General features: G+C 35.4%; 1 protein-coding gene and 1 non-coding gene across 2 annotated transcripts in view; one reads left to right on the forward strand and one right to left on the reverse strand.

The window, feature by feature from the left end:
* Atp7a (ATPase copper transporting alpha) overlaps positions 1 to 13,205 on the forward strand; it is a 142,227-nt gene that overhangs the window by 90,904 nt on the left and 38,118 nt on the right. The window contains exons 4-5 of the mRNA XM_077794064.1: positions 5,530 to 6,019; positions 6,527 to 7,258. Coding sequence (XP_077650190.1) covers positions 5,530 to 6,019; positions 6,527 to 7,258 — 1,222 coding nt within the window. The remainder of the gene's footprint in view (positions 1 to 5,529; positions 6,020 to 6,526; positions 7,259 to 13,205) is intronic.
* Positions 2,289 to 2,392, reverse strand: LOC113194515 (small nucleolar RNA U13). Its single transcript, XR_003302302.1, has one exon. It is a non-coding gene; the product is annotated as a small nucleolar RNA U13 (small nucleolar RNA).

Consider the following 13,205-nt stretch of genomic DNA (forward strand, 5'->3'; position numbering starts at 1 on the left):
ACAGTCTCATCACCCCTAAAAACTCTGTTGTGATATTGGCCCCCACCCTTAGCCCCTGAAAACCACTGATCCAACTTCCCCTTTAGTTATCATGTCTACATTATTGAATGTCACTTTCTTCTTTTTTTTTTTTTTCCAAGTTGCAGGGATGGAACCCAGGGCCTTGCATTTGCTAGGTAAACATTCTACCACTGAGCTATACTCCCAGTCATAAAGTCTTTTTTTTTCTTTTGCATGGATGAGATGGAACCAAGGGTTTCACATGCCACATCCCCAGCACCCCTAGTCATTTTTTTTAAATAAGAAAATCATTGATCTCAGAGGAGTGAGATTAAAGTTTAAAAGAGGATCTCTTTGAAAACACAGAGACACAAAAGCTTCCATGTGATAGTGATTGTCATAATATTGCACATAATATTGTATCTGTTTCAAATCTGTGTCTCAACTATATGTGGTTTACTGTTCTGAATTTTCCCATGGAAAATTACATAATGTAATCCAAATCCAATATAAATTATTTTCCCAGTTCTGTTTTGGATCATTTGTGATAGTGATCTCTTCTATAACAAGAACAAGCTAACCAACTAGAATTATCTGAGTGATAGAAACTTTCCATGCCATAAGCAATTTCAATTTTCATCAAAGTTGTTTTTGTTGTGTGAAACAAAGCTTTCACTCTAAATTAATAAAAATAGTAATACCTATATTTTAGATACCTTTTGAACATTAATATTCTACTGCTGTCTCAAAATCGATAGGTCTAGAACTATATTCATTACCTCTCCTTTTTCTCTACTTTTACCTCTTGACTTCTTCTTTTTTTCTTCCCCTCTTTCTAATATCATTTAATGGCATTACCATCTATCCACTGGCCCAAGCCAGGAATTTATGAATCATCCTAGTCATTCCTTACCCTCTACATCTGATTAGTTAGGCCCTGCTGTACTTGGGCTGGGGATGTGGCTCAAGTGGTAGCGCGCTCGCCTGGCATGCGTGCGGCCCAGGTTTGATTCTCAGCACCACATACAAACAAAGATGTTGTGTCCTCCAATAACTAAAAAAAATAATAATAATAAAAATAAAAATAAATGTATCTTGGAACTGCCTCTGTTCTCTTTACTCCAGTGTGCATGTTGTAATTCAGAATCTATTGCACCACTGTTGTAATTGTGGTAGCCTCCTCTTTGATCATCCTTCCTCCTTTATTACTCCACCCCACCTTATCATATTCCACACAGCCTCTGAAATGACTCTTCTCTGTAATGCAAATCTAATCATATCATTTCCCTGCTTAACTTATCCATGCCTCCCCACTTACTAAAAGATAAATTACAAAACAATATTGTTATGTGAGACCCCATAATGGAGCAGTTGTCTATTTCCCCAGCTTCTCATCTCTCACTACTCTTGTGCTTCCAGTTGTCTACATTTCCCTGCCTCATACATCCTTGCTGATTCCTGTTTGTCATTTAATGCTCAGATATTATCTTCCCTCACCTCTGTTCCTAGGGATGAATGAGTGTCCATTTTTTCTAGAGTCTCTGTGCCAGTATTGCTCCTTATGATTATGCCATGTTCACTTTGTATCCTGAGAATCCCATTTCCAGGCACATACAATAAGTTCTTGATAATAATTAGTGGCTTACTTTTATATAACTTGTTGCTGCTACAAAGAATTTTCCTATCTATTTACTTGTATGATCACTATAAAAAAAAACCGTATAAGAACACAGGGCCCATTTTCTCATTTTTTAGATGTTGGAACTAATAGAGGGTGGTTGGCTAATAAGTAGTAGAGAATTATAGTTGGAATTAAAATATTCTCTTAACCCAGTATTTATGAATGTGTGTGTTCATCATAAATCTTTGTAATATGTTAGCCAAAGGGATGCAGTCATGACAGTAGTTAAATTATATGCTGTAACTGAGCTTTAAGAATCCAACCATTGTGGGGCTGGGGATGTGGCTCAAGTAGTAGCATGCTCACCTGGCATGCGTGCAGCCCAGGTTCGATCCTCAGCACCACATACCAAACAAAGATATTGTGTCTGCCAAAACTAAAAAATAAACATTAAAATTTTTTTTTAAAAAAGAATATAACCATTGGGGGCTGGGGTTGTAGCTCAGTGGTAGAGCACTTGCCTAGCATGTGTGAGGCACTGGATTTGATCCTCAGCACCACATAAAAAACAAATAAAGGAATTATGTCCATCTACAACTAAAAATATTTTAACTAATACAACCATCGTTTTATAATCTAATCAGGCAAAACACCAAAAGTTCCTTTTTTTCTGTCAGAAAATGTGCTAGTGTCATAACAAGGATTGAGTGAGGCATATTTTACACTTAAATGTGAAAACCCAATCATCATGTTTATGAACCATAAAAGAATCAATAAAAGTTTTCTGGTTTTGAACAAAATTAATACTATGCTGTAGTGACTTAAGAGTAATAGGAGTATATGCTACAAAAACCTATAAATATCCCTCTAAAATCTGGAACAAGACAGGGATGCCCTCTATCACCACTTCTATTCAATATAGTTCTCGAAACACTGGCCAGAGCAATTAGACAGACAAAGGAAATTAAAGGCATAACAATAGGAAAAGAAGAACTTAAATTATCACTATTTGCAGATGACATGATTCTATACCTAGAAGACCCAAAAGGATCTACAAAGAAACTACTAGAACTAATAAATGAATTCAGCAAAGTGGCAGGATATAAAATCAACACGCACAAATCAAAGGCATTTCTGTATATCAGCGACAAAACTTCTGAAACGGAAATGAGGAAAAACACTCCATTCACAATATCCTCAAAAAAAAATAAAATACTTGGGAATCAACCTAACAAAAGAGGTGAAAGATTTATACAATGAAAACTACAGAACCCTAAAGAGAGAAGTAGAAGAAGACCTTAGAAGATGGAAAAATATACCCTGTTCATGGATAGGCCGAACTAACATTATCAAAATGGCGATATTACCAAAAGTTCTCTATAGGTTTAATGCAATGCCAATCAAAATCCCAAAGGCATTTCTTGAAGATATAGATAAAGCAATCATGAAATTCATATGGAAAAATAAAAGACCCAGAATAGCAAAAGCAATTCTAAGCAGGAAGTGTGAATCAGGCGGTATAGCGATACCAGATTTCAAACTATATTACAGAGCAATAGTGACCAAAACAGCATGGTACTGGTACCAAAACAGGTGGGTGGACCAATGGTATAGAATAGAGGACACAGAGACTAATCCACAAAGTTACAACTATCTTATATTTGATAAAGGGGCTAAAAGCATGCAATGGAGGAAGGATAGCATCTTCAACAAATGGTGTTGGGAAAACTGGAAATCCATATGCAACAAAATGAAACTGAATCCCTTTCTCTCGCCATGCACAAAAGTTAACTCAAAATGGATCAAGGAGCTTGATATCAAATCAGAGACTCTTTGCCTGATAGAAGAAAAAGTTGGCTATGATCTACATATTGTGGGGTTGGGCTCCAAATTCCTTAATAGGACACCCATAGCACAAGAGTTAATAACAAGAATCAACAAATGGGACTTACTTAAACTAAAAAGTTTTTTCTCAGCAAGAGAAACAATAAGAGAGGTAAATAGGGAGCCTACATCCTGGGAACAAATTTTTACTCCTCACACTTCAGATAGAGCCCTAATATCCAGAGTATACAAAGAACTTAAAAAATTAGACAATAAGATAACAAATAACCCAATCAACAAATGGGCCAAGGACCTGAACAGACACTTCTCAGAGGAGGACATACAATCAATCAACAAGTACATGAAAAAATGCTCACCATCTCTAGCAGTCAGAGAAATGCAAATCAAAACCACCCTAAGATACCATCTCACTCCAGTAAGATTGGCAGCCACTATGAAGTCAAACAACAACAAGTGCTGGCGAGGATGTGGAGAAAAGGGTACTCTTGTACATTGCTGGTGGGACTGCAAATTGGTGCGGCCAATTTGGAAAGCAGTTTGGAGATTCCTGGGAAAGCTGGGAATGGAACCACCATTTGACCCTGCTATTGCCCTTCTCAGACTATTCCCTGAAGACCTTAAAAGAGCATGCTGCAGGGATGCTGCCACATCGATGTTCATAGCAGCACAATTCACAGTAGCTAGACTGTGGAACCAACCCAGATGCCCTTCAATAGATGAATGGATAAAAAAAATGTGGCATCTATACACAATGGAGTACTATGCAGCAATAAAAAATGACAAAATCATAGAATTTGCAGGGAAATGGATGGCACTAGAGCAGATTATGTTTAGTGAAGGTAGTCAATCCCTAAAAACAAATACCAAATGTCTTCTTTGATATAATGAGAGCAACTATGAACAGAGCAGGGAGGAAGAGCAGGAAGAAAAGATTAACATTAAACAGAGACATGAGATGGGAGGGAAAGGGAGAGAAAAGGGAAATTGCATGGAAATGAAGGGAGACCCTCATTGCTATACAATATTACATATAAGAGGTTGTGAGGGGAATGGGAAAATTAACAAGGAGAGAAATGAATTACAATAGATGGGGTAGAGAGAGAAGATGGGAGGGGAGGGGAGGGGGGATAGTAGGGGATAGGAAAAGTAGCAGAATACAACAATTACTAATTGGGCATTATGTAAAATTGTGGATGTGTCACCGACGTGATTCTGCAATCTGCATTTGGGGTAAAATTGGGAGTTCATAACCCACTTCAATCTAATGTATGAAATATGATATGTCATGAGCTTTGTAATGTTGTGAACAACCAATAAAAAAAATAATAATAAAAAAAAGACGAGAAAAAAAAACCTATAAATATTACCTTCACTCATAAACTGGCAAGTTAGTGTCTTTTCTTGCCAACAGTTATCTTAATTGAACATTTTATATGAGCAAAATTCATGTTACCTTTTTATTTTCTATAGCTAATCCTGCTTCCCATATAACCTTTTGAATTAGTAGACTGTGAAGTATTGGAATAGTCATGAAAGGAGATGGTAGGAAAGAGTAGTTTGTGCTGTGTTGTGAAATTCTAGGGTGTATTTGTCCATGTACATATTTCAGATAGTTGTCTGGTACCATAGTCACGTAGGCTTTACCTTTCTTTTAAATAGACAAGACATTTTATGTTTCTTTCCAATGAGAATAGTATAATGAAAAATAATAAGTTATTTATTATTATTTACTCCAATTAGATTGAGTTATTTTATTCTTCTTGAATGTGATAATAATTATTGACATTTTTAAGATCCTCTGTCATGTGAGCCAGACACTGTGGCACATGCCTATAGTCCCAGCAACTTGGGAAGCTAAGGGAGAAGGATCACAAGTTCAAGGTCAGCCTCAGCAACTTAGCAAACCCCTGTCTCAAAACAAAAAAAATAAATAAGTAAAAAGGGCTGGGGATGTGAATCCATGGTTGAGTGCCCCTGGGTTCAATCTCTAGAACCAAATAAATAAATAAAACCCAATATCATATCACTTAATTAAACTAACTTCTGAAATTTCCTTCCAAAAGGTTTCACTGGAAGAGAAAAATGCAACGATTATTTATGACCCTAAACTGCAGACTCCAAAGACCCTACAGGAAGCTATCGATGACATGGGCTTTGATGCTATTCTCCATAATCCTAACCCTCTTCCAGTTTTAACTGATACTGTGTTTTTGACTGTTACTGCTTCACTGGCTCCACCATGGGACCATATCCAAAGCACATTGCTCAAGACCAAGGGTGTGACAGACATTAAAATTTCCCCTCAGCAAAGAGCTGCAGTAGTGACAATCATTCCTTCTATAGTGAATGCCAATCAGATAATAGAGCTGGTTCCAGACCTCAGTTTAGATATTGGAACTGTAGAGAAAAAAACAGGACCTTATGAAGACCACAGTATGGCTCCAGCAGGGGAAGTCATGTTGAAGATGAAAGTGGAAGGAATGACCTGCCATTCATGCACTAGCACTATTGAAGGAAAAATTGGGAAACTGCAAGGTATTCAGCGAATTAAAGGTAATAGATCCAATATGATTTTGCTTGTTTTATAAAGCTTAGTTTTCGGGTTTGATCTTTTAACTTTTTGCTTTCTTCCCAAGCATGGGTTTTGAATCCATGGGACTAGAATGCTTACCACTTCGTTGAAGTTTGAGGCATAGCATATTCCCAGCATTAATGTCAGTAAAGTTAATGATTATAATTAAAGGTTATGAGAGTCTTGAACTTTAGTTTGGCAGAAAGGGCAGCTGGGGTAGCGATTCCTGGAGTTCAGGGTTCTTACCACAACATGTCTGGGGGACTCTTTAATATATTTCTATGCAGGTTTATAGAAACTTAGAGACCATAGCAACAGTGATGATATCTTTTATTTCTTTCCATTTCATGTCAATCACATTTTATGAAAAGAACAAAATTATTTTAAGAACAGGTGTTGAGAAGAATGAGAGAGAAATAATTATTGATTCTGAAGGGGTGCAGAAATAACTGACTTAAATAATATTCATGTTTCTTTTTATTAACTAGTTTCCCTAGACAACCAAGAAGCCACTGTTGTTTACCAACCTCATCTTATCACAGTAGAGGAAATAAAGAAGCAGATCGAAGCTGCAGGCTTTCCAGCATACATCAAAAAACAGCCCAAGTACCTTAAATTGGGAGCTATTGATGTAGAACGTCTAAAGAACACACCAGTGAAATCTCCAGAAGGATCACAGCAAAGAAGTCCATCATCATCATATACCAATGATACAACAGCTACTTTCATCATAGATGGCATGCATTGTAAATCGTGTGTGTCAAATATTGAAAGCGCTTTATCTACACTCCAATATGTAAGCAGCATAGTAGTTTCTTTAGAGAATAGGTCTGCCGTTGTAAAGTACAATGCAAGCTCAGTCACTCCAGAAATGCTGAGAAAAGCAATAGAAGCTGTTTCACCAGGGCAATACAGAGTTAGGATTGCAAGTGAAGTTGAGAGTACCTCCACCTCTCCCTCCAGCTCATCTCTTCAAAAGATGCCTTTGAACATAGTTAGCCAGCCTCTGACTCAAGAAACTGTGATACACATTGATGGTATGACTTGTAATTCTTGTGTACAGTCTATTGAAGGTGTAATATCAAAAAAGGCAGGTGTAAAATCCATACGAGTCTCCCTTGCAAATAGCAATGGAACTGTTGAGTATGACCCTCTACTAACCTCTCCAGAAACCTTGAGAGAAGCAATAGAAGACATGGGATTTGATGCCACCCTATCAGGTAACTATCACTTTTTCTTTGACTTCCCTAATGTTCTTTTATTTTTATTTTGCCACTTCATTTGGCTTTCAGCAAAGAGAAATGATTTATAGGCACTAAAATTCCACTTTTTACTAACAAATCCTAGGGAGGTAGCCAGCAGCACATACAAAGATGCCTAAGGATGTTTGGATAATTATTTATAGTATTTGAAAAACTATAAACAATAAGTAAATCATTGTATAACCATGTGATGAAATGCTGTGAAGCCATAAAAAATGATGGTATTACAGATAAGTAATACTATAGGAAAATGTCTGAGCTATTTTGCTAAATGAAAAAAAAGTTAAAATTCCACATATGTACTGCAATCAAAATTATAAATAAATATATATGAATTCATTTCTGTAATGAATAAAAATGAATAAAATTCTACAGGACATGAACCAAAATTTTAATAGTGGTTATCTTTTATTTATTTATTTAATGAGCATCATACATAGTAGCTGGGTTCATCCCAATAAAAACATACATGCATGGAATCTGACCTGCTATATTTCAGTCCCTGTTCCCCCCAAATTGTGGTTTTCTTTGATTGGTAGGATAAGAGTGATTTTTTTGTTTTGTTTTCATTGTGCTTTCCAGTGTATTATACATTTTTTACATCAATGATGTATGTATGTATTTATATAATGGGGGAGCCAAATGTTATTTTAAAAAGAAATGGTATAAATAAATAATAAGATTTAAACTGTGACTTTAAATTTAGACATCCAAATTAAACTGATTCCAGACCTTTTTCAAATTTTTCATATTTCCTGATAGCTCTTACTTTTTAACTGGAAACAAAAACGTATATCCCGTGGAATTTGCCTATGTGAACTTGTTGTTTTGAACCAGAATTGAACCTGGCCTTGAATTAAACTAAAGAATTGACTTAATGAAATTTCTTGCCTTAATGACTAAAAGAAATACAAATGTTTTCCAGACAATGTCATTAACCTTTGCTATTCTGATTAGAATGAAAGATATCAAATAGTAATAGTCTTTTTTTATGCTCACTCAGACTGAATCAAAGCTTTTAGTAAACACATGCCTAGATTATTATGGTACATAAGTGTCAGTGGGAGAGGACCCTGAGGAATAAAAAGCATTCTTAATTTTCATATTGATGACAAATGGTAGAAATTATATAATTCTCACATTTAGAAGTTGACATGTACATAGTGAATATCCCTAATCTGAAAATCCAGAGTGCAAAATGCTCCAGAAAAACAAAATGCTGCAAAATTCATAACTTTTAAAACAATTAATAGTTGTAAATGGACAGCACGCCTTTATTTGTTTAGTTTTTTAATGTAGTGCTAAGGATCCAACCCCATGCCTCACAAATGCAAGGCAAGTGCTTTGCCACTGAGCTATAGCCCCAGCCCCAAAATTCAAAACTTTTTGAGTGCCAACATGATGCCATTAAGTGGAAAATTCCACACTTCACCACATGTGATGGGTTGCTGTCAAAACATAGGCAGACCAAAAATATTTTTAAAAATTATTTTCAAGATTTGCAGATAAGATGTATATGAAACACAAATGAATTTCATGTTTTGATTTGGGTCCCATCCCCTATATATTTCATTGCATTTAGGCAAATGTTCAAAAATCCAAAACACTCCTGACCTCAAGCATTTATTTTTTTTTTTTAGTTGTACATGACAGTAGAATGTATTTGATATAATGTACATATATGGAGTATAATGTATTCTAATTAGGATCTCATTCTTGTGGTTAAACATGATGTGCAGTTACGCTGGTCATGTGTCCATATATTGAGCATAGGAAAGTTATGTCTGATTTATTTTACTGTCTTTCTTATTCCCATCCTCCCTTCTGTTCATTCCCCTTTGTCTAATCCAATGAACCTCTGTTCTTCCCTCTCTCCTTATTGTGTGTTAGCATCTACATATCAGAGAGAACATTGGCTTTTGGTTTTTGGAGATTGGCTTATTTCAATTAGTATGATATCCTCCAATTCTGTCCATTTACCAGCAAATGCCATAATTTCATTCTTCTTTATGGCTGAGTAATATTCCATTGTGTATATATACCACATTTTCTTTATCCATTCATCTGTTGAATGACCCTAAGCATTTCTGACAAGGGCTACTCAACCTGTAGTTCACATAATACCATAAAATTCACCCTTTGAAAGTACAAACTTAATTTGCTGTTAGTATATGCACAGTTTTGCAGGCATCAACATTATATAATTTTAGTACATTTTTGTCATCCCCCAAAGAAATCCTATACCCATTAGCACTCCCCATTTTTCCTTCCTCCCAGCCCTTAGTGACCACTGTTCTTTGTGATCACTATTATATTAACTATTAATAACACATATTAATTATTCAGATTTGTGAGATTCACTGATGTTTTTGTACATGCATATGTCATACACTGATCACGTCCATCTACCCTTCTTTTGCCCTCTCTCCCACCTCCCCCATCTCATATAAATGGGATCATATAATATTTGTCCTTTTGTGTGTCTGGAATGTTTTACTTTGCATAATGTTTTCAAGGTACATCCATATTGTAGGATATATCAGAACTTCATAATATTCCACTGTATGGATATATACCACATTTATTTCTTCATTCATCAGTTAATAGAAATTTGAGTTTCTACTGTTAGCTATTATGAATAATGTAACTGTGCTCTAAAAATGTGACACATAATTCCTTATTAGAAAATTATACAAAATATTAAAGTTAAAGAGTACCAAAGACTGAAAAACATTTAGGGAATCTATAATTGCAAAAGGGAATAATTATGAAACTAGAAAGAAAATTTAAATTGGATAGATATATTGGAAGTGAGACTATATCAGGTAGCCATAAAAATGACTAAAATTAGTTTTAGCAAAATTTAATTTTATCTGTTACCATTTACAGTGTTTTTATTTTTACTACTTACAGTTTTGAAAAACTTTCAAAATGACAGAATTTGAAATTATGTTGATTTGCATTTCAATAATTCATAATGTTGGGTTTTTTTCAGAGTTTCTATAAAATCAAAATACTTTGGCATGTATTTAGTATTATTTTGTCGATGATGAATACCACCTAAATAAGTTTTGTTTATATCAGTATCATTAAAACAAGTTGCTTATATTATAATATTCATTTGCATCTTACACATAGGAACCCAAATATAATTAATTTATATCACATATGATATAAAACTGAAGTATTTTTCACATTCAGATCTGGTATTTGTCATTACATTAAGCAAGGGCCCCATAAACTTTCAGACTATACTCAAAAAGGAAGTTTTTCCTATTTACTTGAGTCTAAATTTTTGCAACTTGAAGTGTGGTTCACAGATCAGCAACATCAGCATCACTTGGCAGCATGTTAGAAATACAGACTCTCTAGCCCACTGCTGACTTATTGAACCCAAATCTACATTTTAATGAGCTCTCCAGGTAATTATTATGTACATTAAAGTTTGAGAACACTGGTCTAAAAAATGTGCTCTGTTGACCTCTATGAATAAAATGAATTGAATTTATATTAGCCTTATTTACACAAAGTCCAGAATCTTCATTTAATCCAATAAAAATATATTAGCCAGGCACGGTGGCGCACACCTATAATCTAGCAGCTCGGGTGGCTAAGGCAGGAGGATCATGAGTTCAAAGCCAGCCTCAGCAAAAAGCAAGGTGATAAGCAACTCAGTGAGAACCTGTCTTTGAATAAAATACAAAAAAGGGCTGGGGATGTGGCTCAGTGGTCTAATGTCCCTGAGTTCAACCCCTGGTACCCAAAATAATAATATTAAATAATATAATTTAAATAGCCACCATTTTATGATATCTTGTATAACAAATGAGAGCAGAGCTGCAACTTCCCAATTTCCTTAGGTGTTTTCGAAGATGGACTTGAGCAACAGAATTTCTTTTTTTCTTTCTTTTTTTGGTGATGCTTTTCCTCAAACCTGGGGTCTGACACATGCTAAGCAAGTGCTCTATTACTGAGCTAGACCCCTAGCCCAATAGGAGAAATTTTGATCAGACTAGTAATTGGAATTCAAGAGTACTTGTTTAGTCCCTGACACCATATAGAGATCCAGCTAGTCCTCGGGAACCATCAATACAACATGCTCAGTAACTTTTAACATTTTTTAAAATTTCAACCTATTACTGTCAAGGGCCCTATGAATTAATTATTCAAAAAATAATTATCAGAAACTGGTTATATGGCCTGCATCTGTTAGGGCTCATAAAAATATGTTAATGGATATGATAGGTTAAAATGAAACAAAACCCTGGCACAATGAATGTTACTCTAAAACAATTAGAGCTGCGACAACAGTGACCCATGTTATTGGGATTAAAGGTTGATATCAAATGACTTCAACCTGTGGTTCTGCTAGAGATCAATCAGAGTTCAAGATTCTACCAGAATTGTGGCTAACCATTTTAATTTTCTGAGTATCAGTGTCAGAGCTAATCCTCTACTCAGAGTCTGCCCCTGTGACTTGTTCTCTGATGAAGGGATCAACGCCTTTTGCTTCTGTGTCCTGCATGGGTCATAAATGTTAAAGGAGGTTGTGAGAAAAATGGGAGACGCCTTTTATCACAACCATCAATATTGTCATTCTAGTAAAATAAAAAGACATGCAATATGTGAAGTTTTCATTAACCAATTAAAGCACACAAAATACTCTTAAGTTTCTTCCTTTTATAACTTTTATGTTTTCAGTACTGAGGATTGAACTCAGGGGTGCTTTACCACTAAGCTACATCCTTAGCCCTTTTTTATTTGGAAACAGGTTCTTGCTGTGTTGCTGAAGCTGGCCTTGAATTTGTGATCCTCCCATGTCAGCCTCTTGAATCACTGGGATTGCAGTCATGTGCCACTGCACCAGGCTGTAATTTTTTTTAATAATTTCAAACTTACAAGAAAATTGTAAGAACAGTACAAAGAAAACCTGTTTATCAATTTCATTTATATCCCCAGTTGTTCATATTTCATTACCTTTGTTTTCTCATTCTCTGATATACATTTATGTATATACATACATACATATGTGAATATTATTTTGTGTGTGAACTATTTGAGAGTAAATTGCAAACATGATGTTTATCATTGTTTTTCAGCCATTTTTAGATTACGTATTTGTTACATTACACTGAGCCCCTTCTACTTTTGAGTATTGGATTGTAAATCCTTCAGATTTTTTAATAATTTCTAATTATTGTCTCAAGTATAGGAAAAACAACTTTCCTTTTAATTTATTTAAGCATAAGAAGTATTGTAGAAAAGCTAATTACAAGCCAGCCAGGGGCTGGGGATATAGCTCAGTTGGGAGAGTGATTCCCTAGTATGCACAGAGGCCCTGGGTTCAATCTCCACCACCACCCAAAAAAGACAGACATACATCAACCATTTGTTCATTGGACCTTTTAGTACTTCACTGTCTTTGTGAAAGGTAGAAGCTTTTGTTATTTGATTGCCACACTCACAGGACTAAAGGTCACTGTTTTATGACTCTTTATTTAGAAGTCATGTCTCAGTAACTGAAGGGTCCACCTCTGTGACTTTAATACTGTACTTCCAGAGTGTGAAAATTGCAGATGGTATTCAAGGTTACCTCTGGTACCTAAAATAACTAAATGGCTCTGAAACAAGACTTACAGTGATGGGAACTACAAACCATTTTTTCTCATTGTCTAAGTTCACAATTAAGATTCAGTAGTAATTATGAGAGAATGAATGAAGTTTCTGGCTATATTAGAATAATGGATTTATTCAAAGCCGAAGTTATTACCTTTTGCTGAAGGAGCCTACTTTTTGAGTCCTTTAAGATAACAGTGAAGCTGGGTGAAGTTGCTCATGTCTGTAGTTCTAGCTACACTGGAGGCTGACACAGAAAGATCGCAAGTTGGAGGCCAGCCTGTTTCAA

Source organism: Urocitellus parryii, chromosome X, assembly GCF_045843805.1.
Source record: "Urocitellus parryii isolate mUroPar1 chromosome X, mUroPar1.hap1, whole genome shotgun sequence".
NCBI lineage: Eukaryota > Metazoa > Chordata > Mammalia > Rodentia > Sciuridae > Urocitellus > Urocitellus parryii.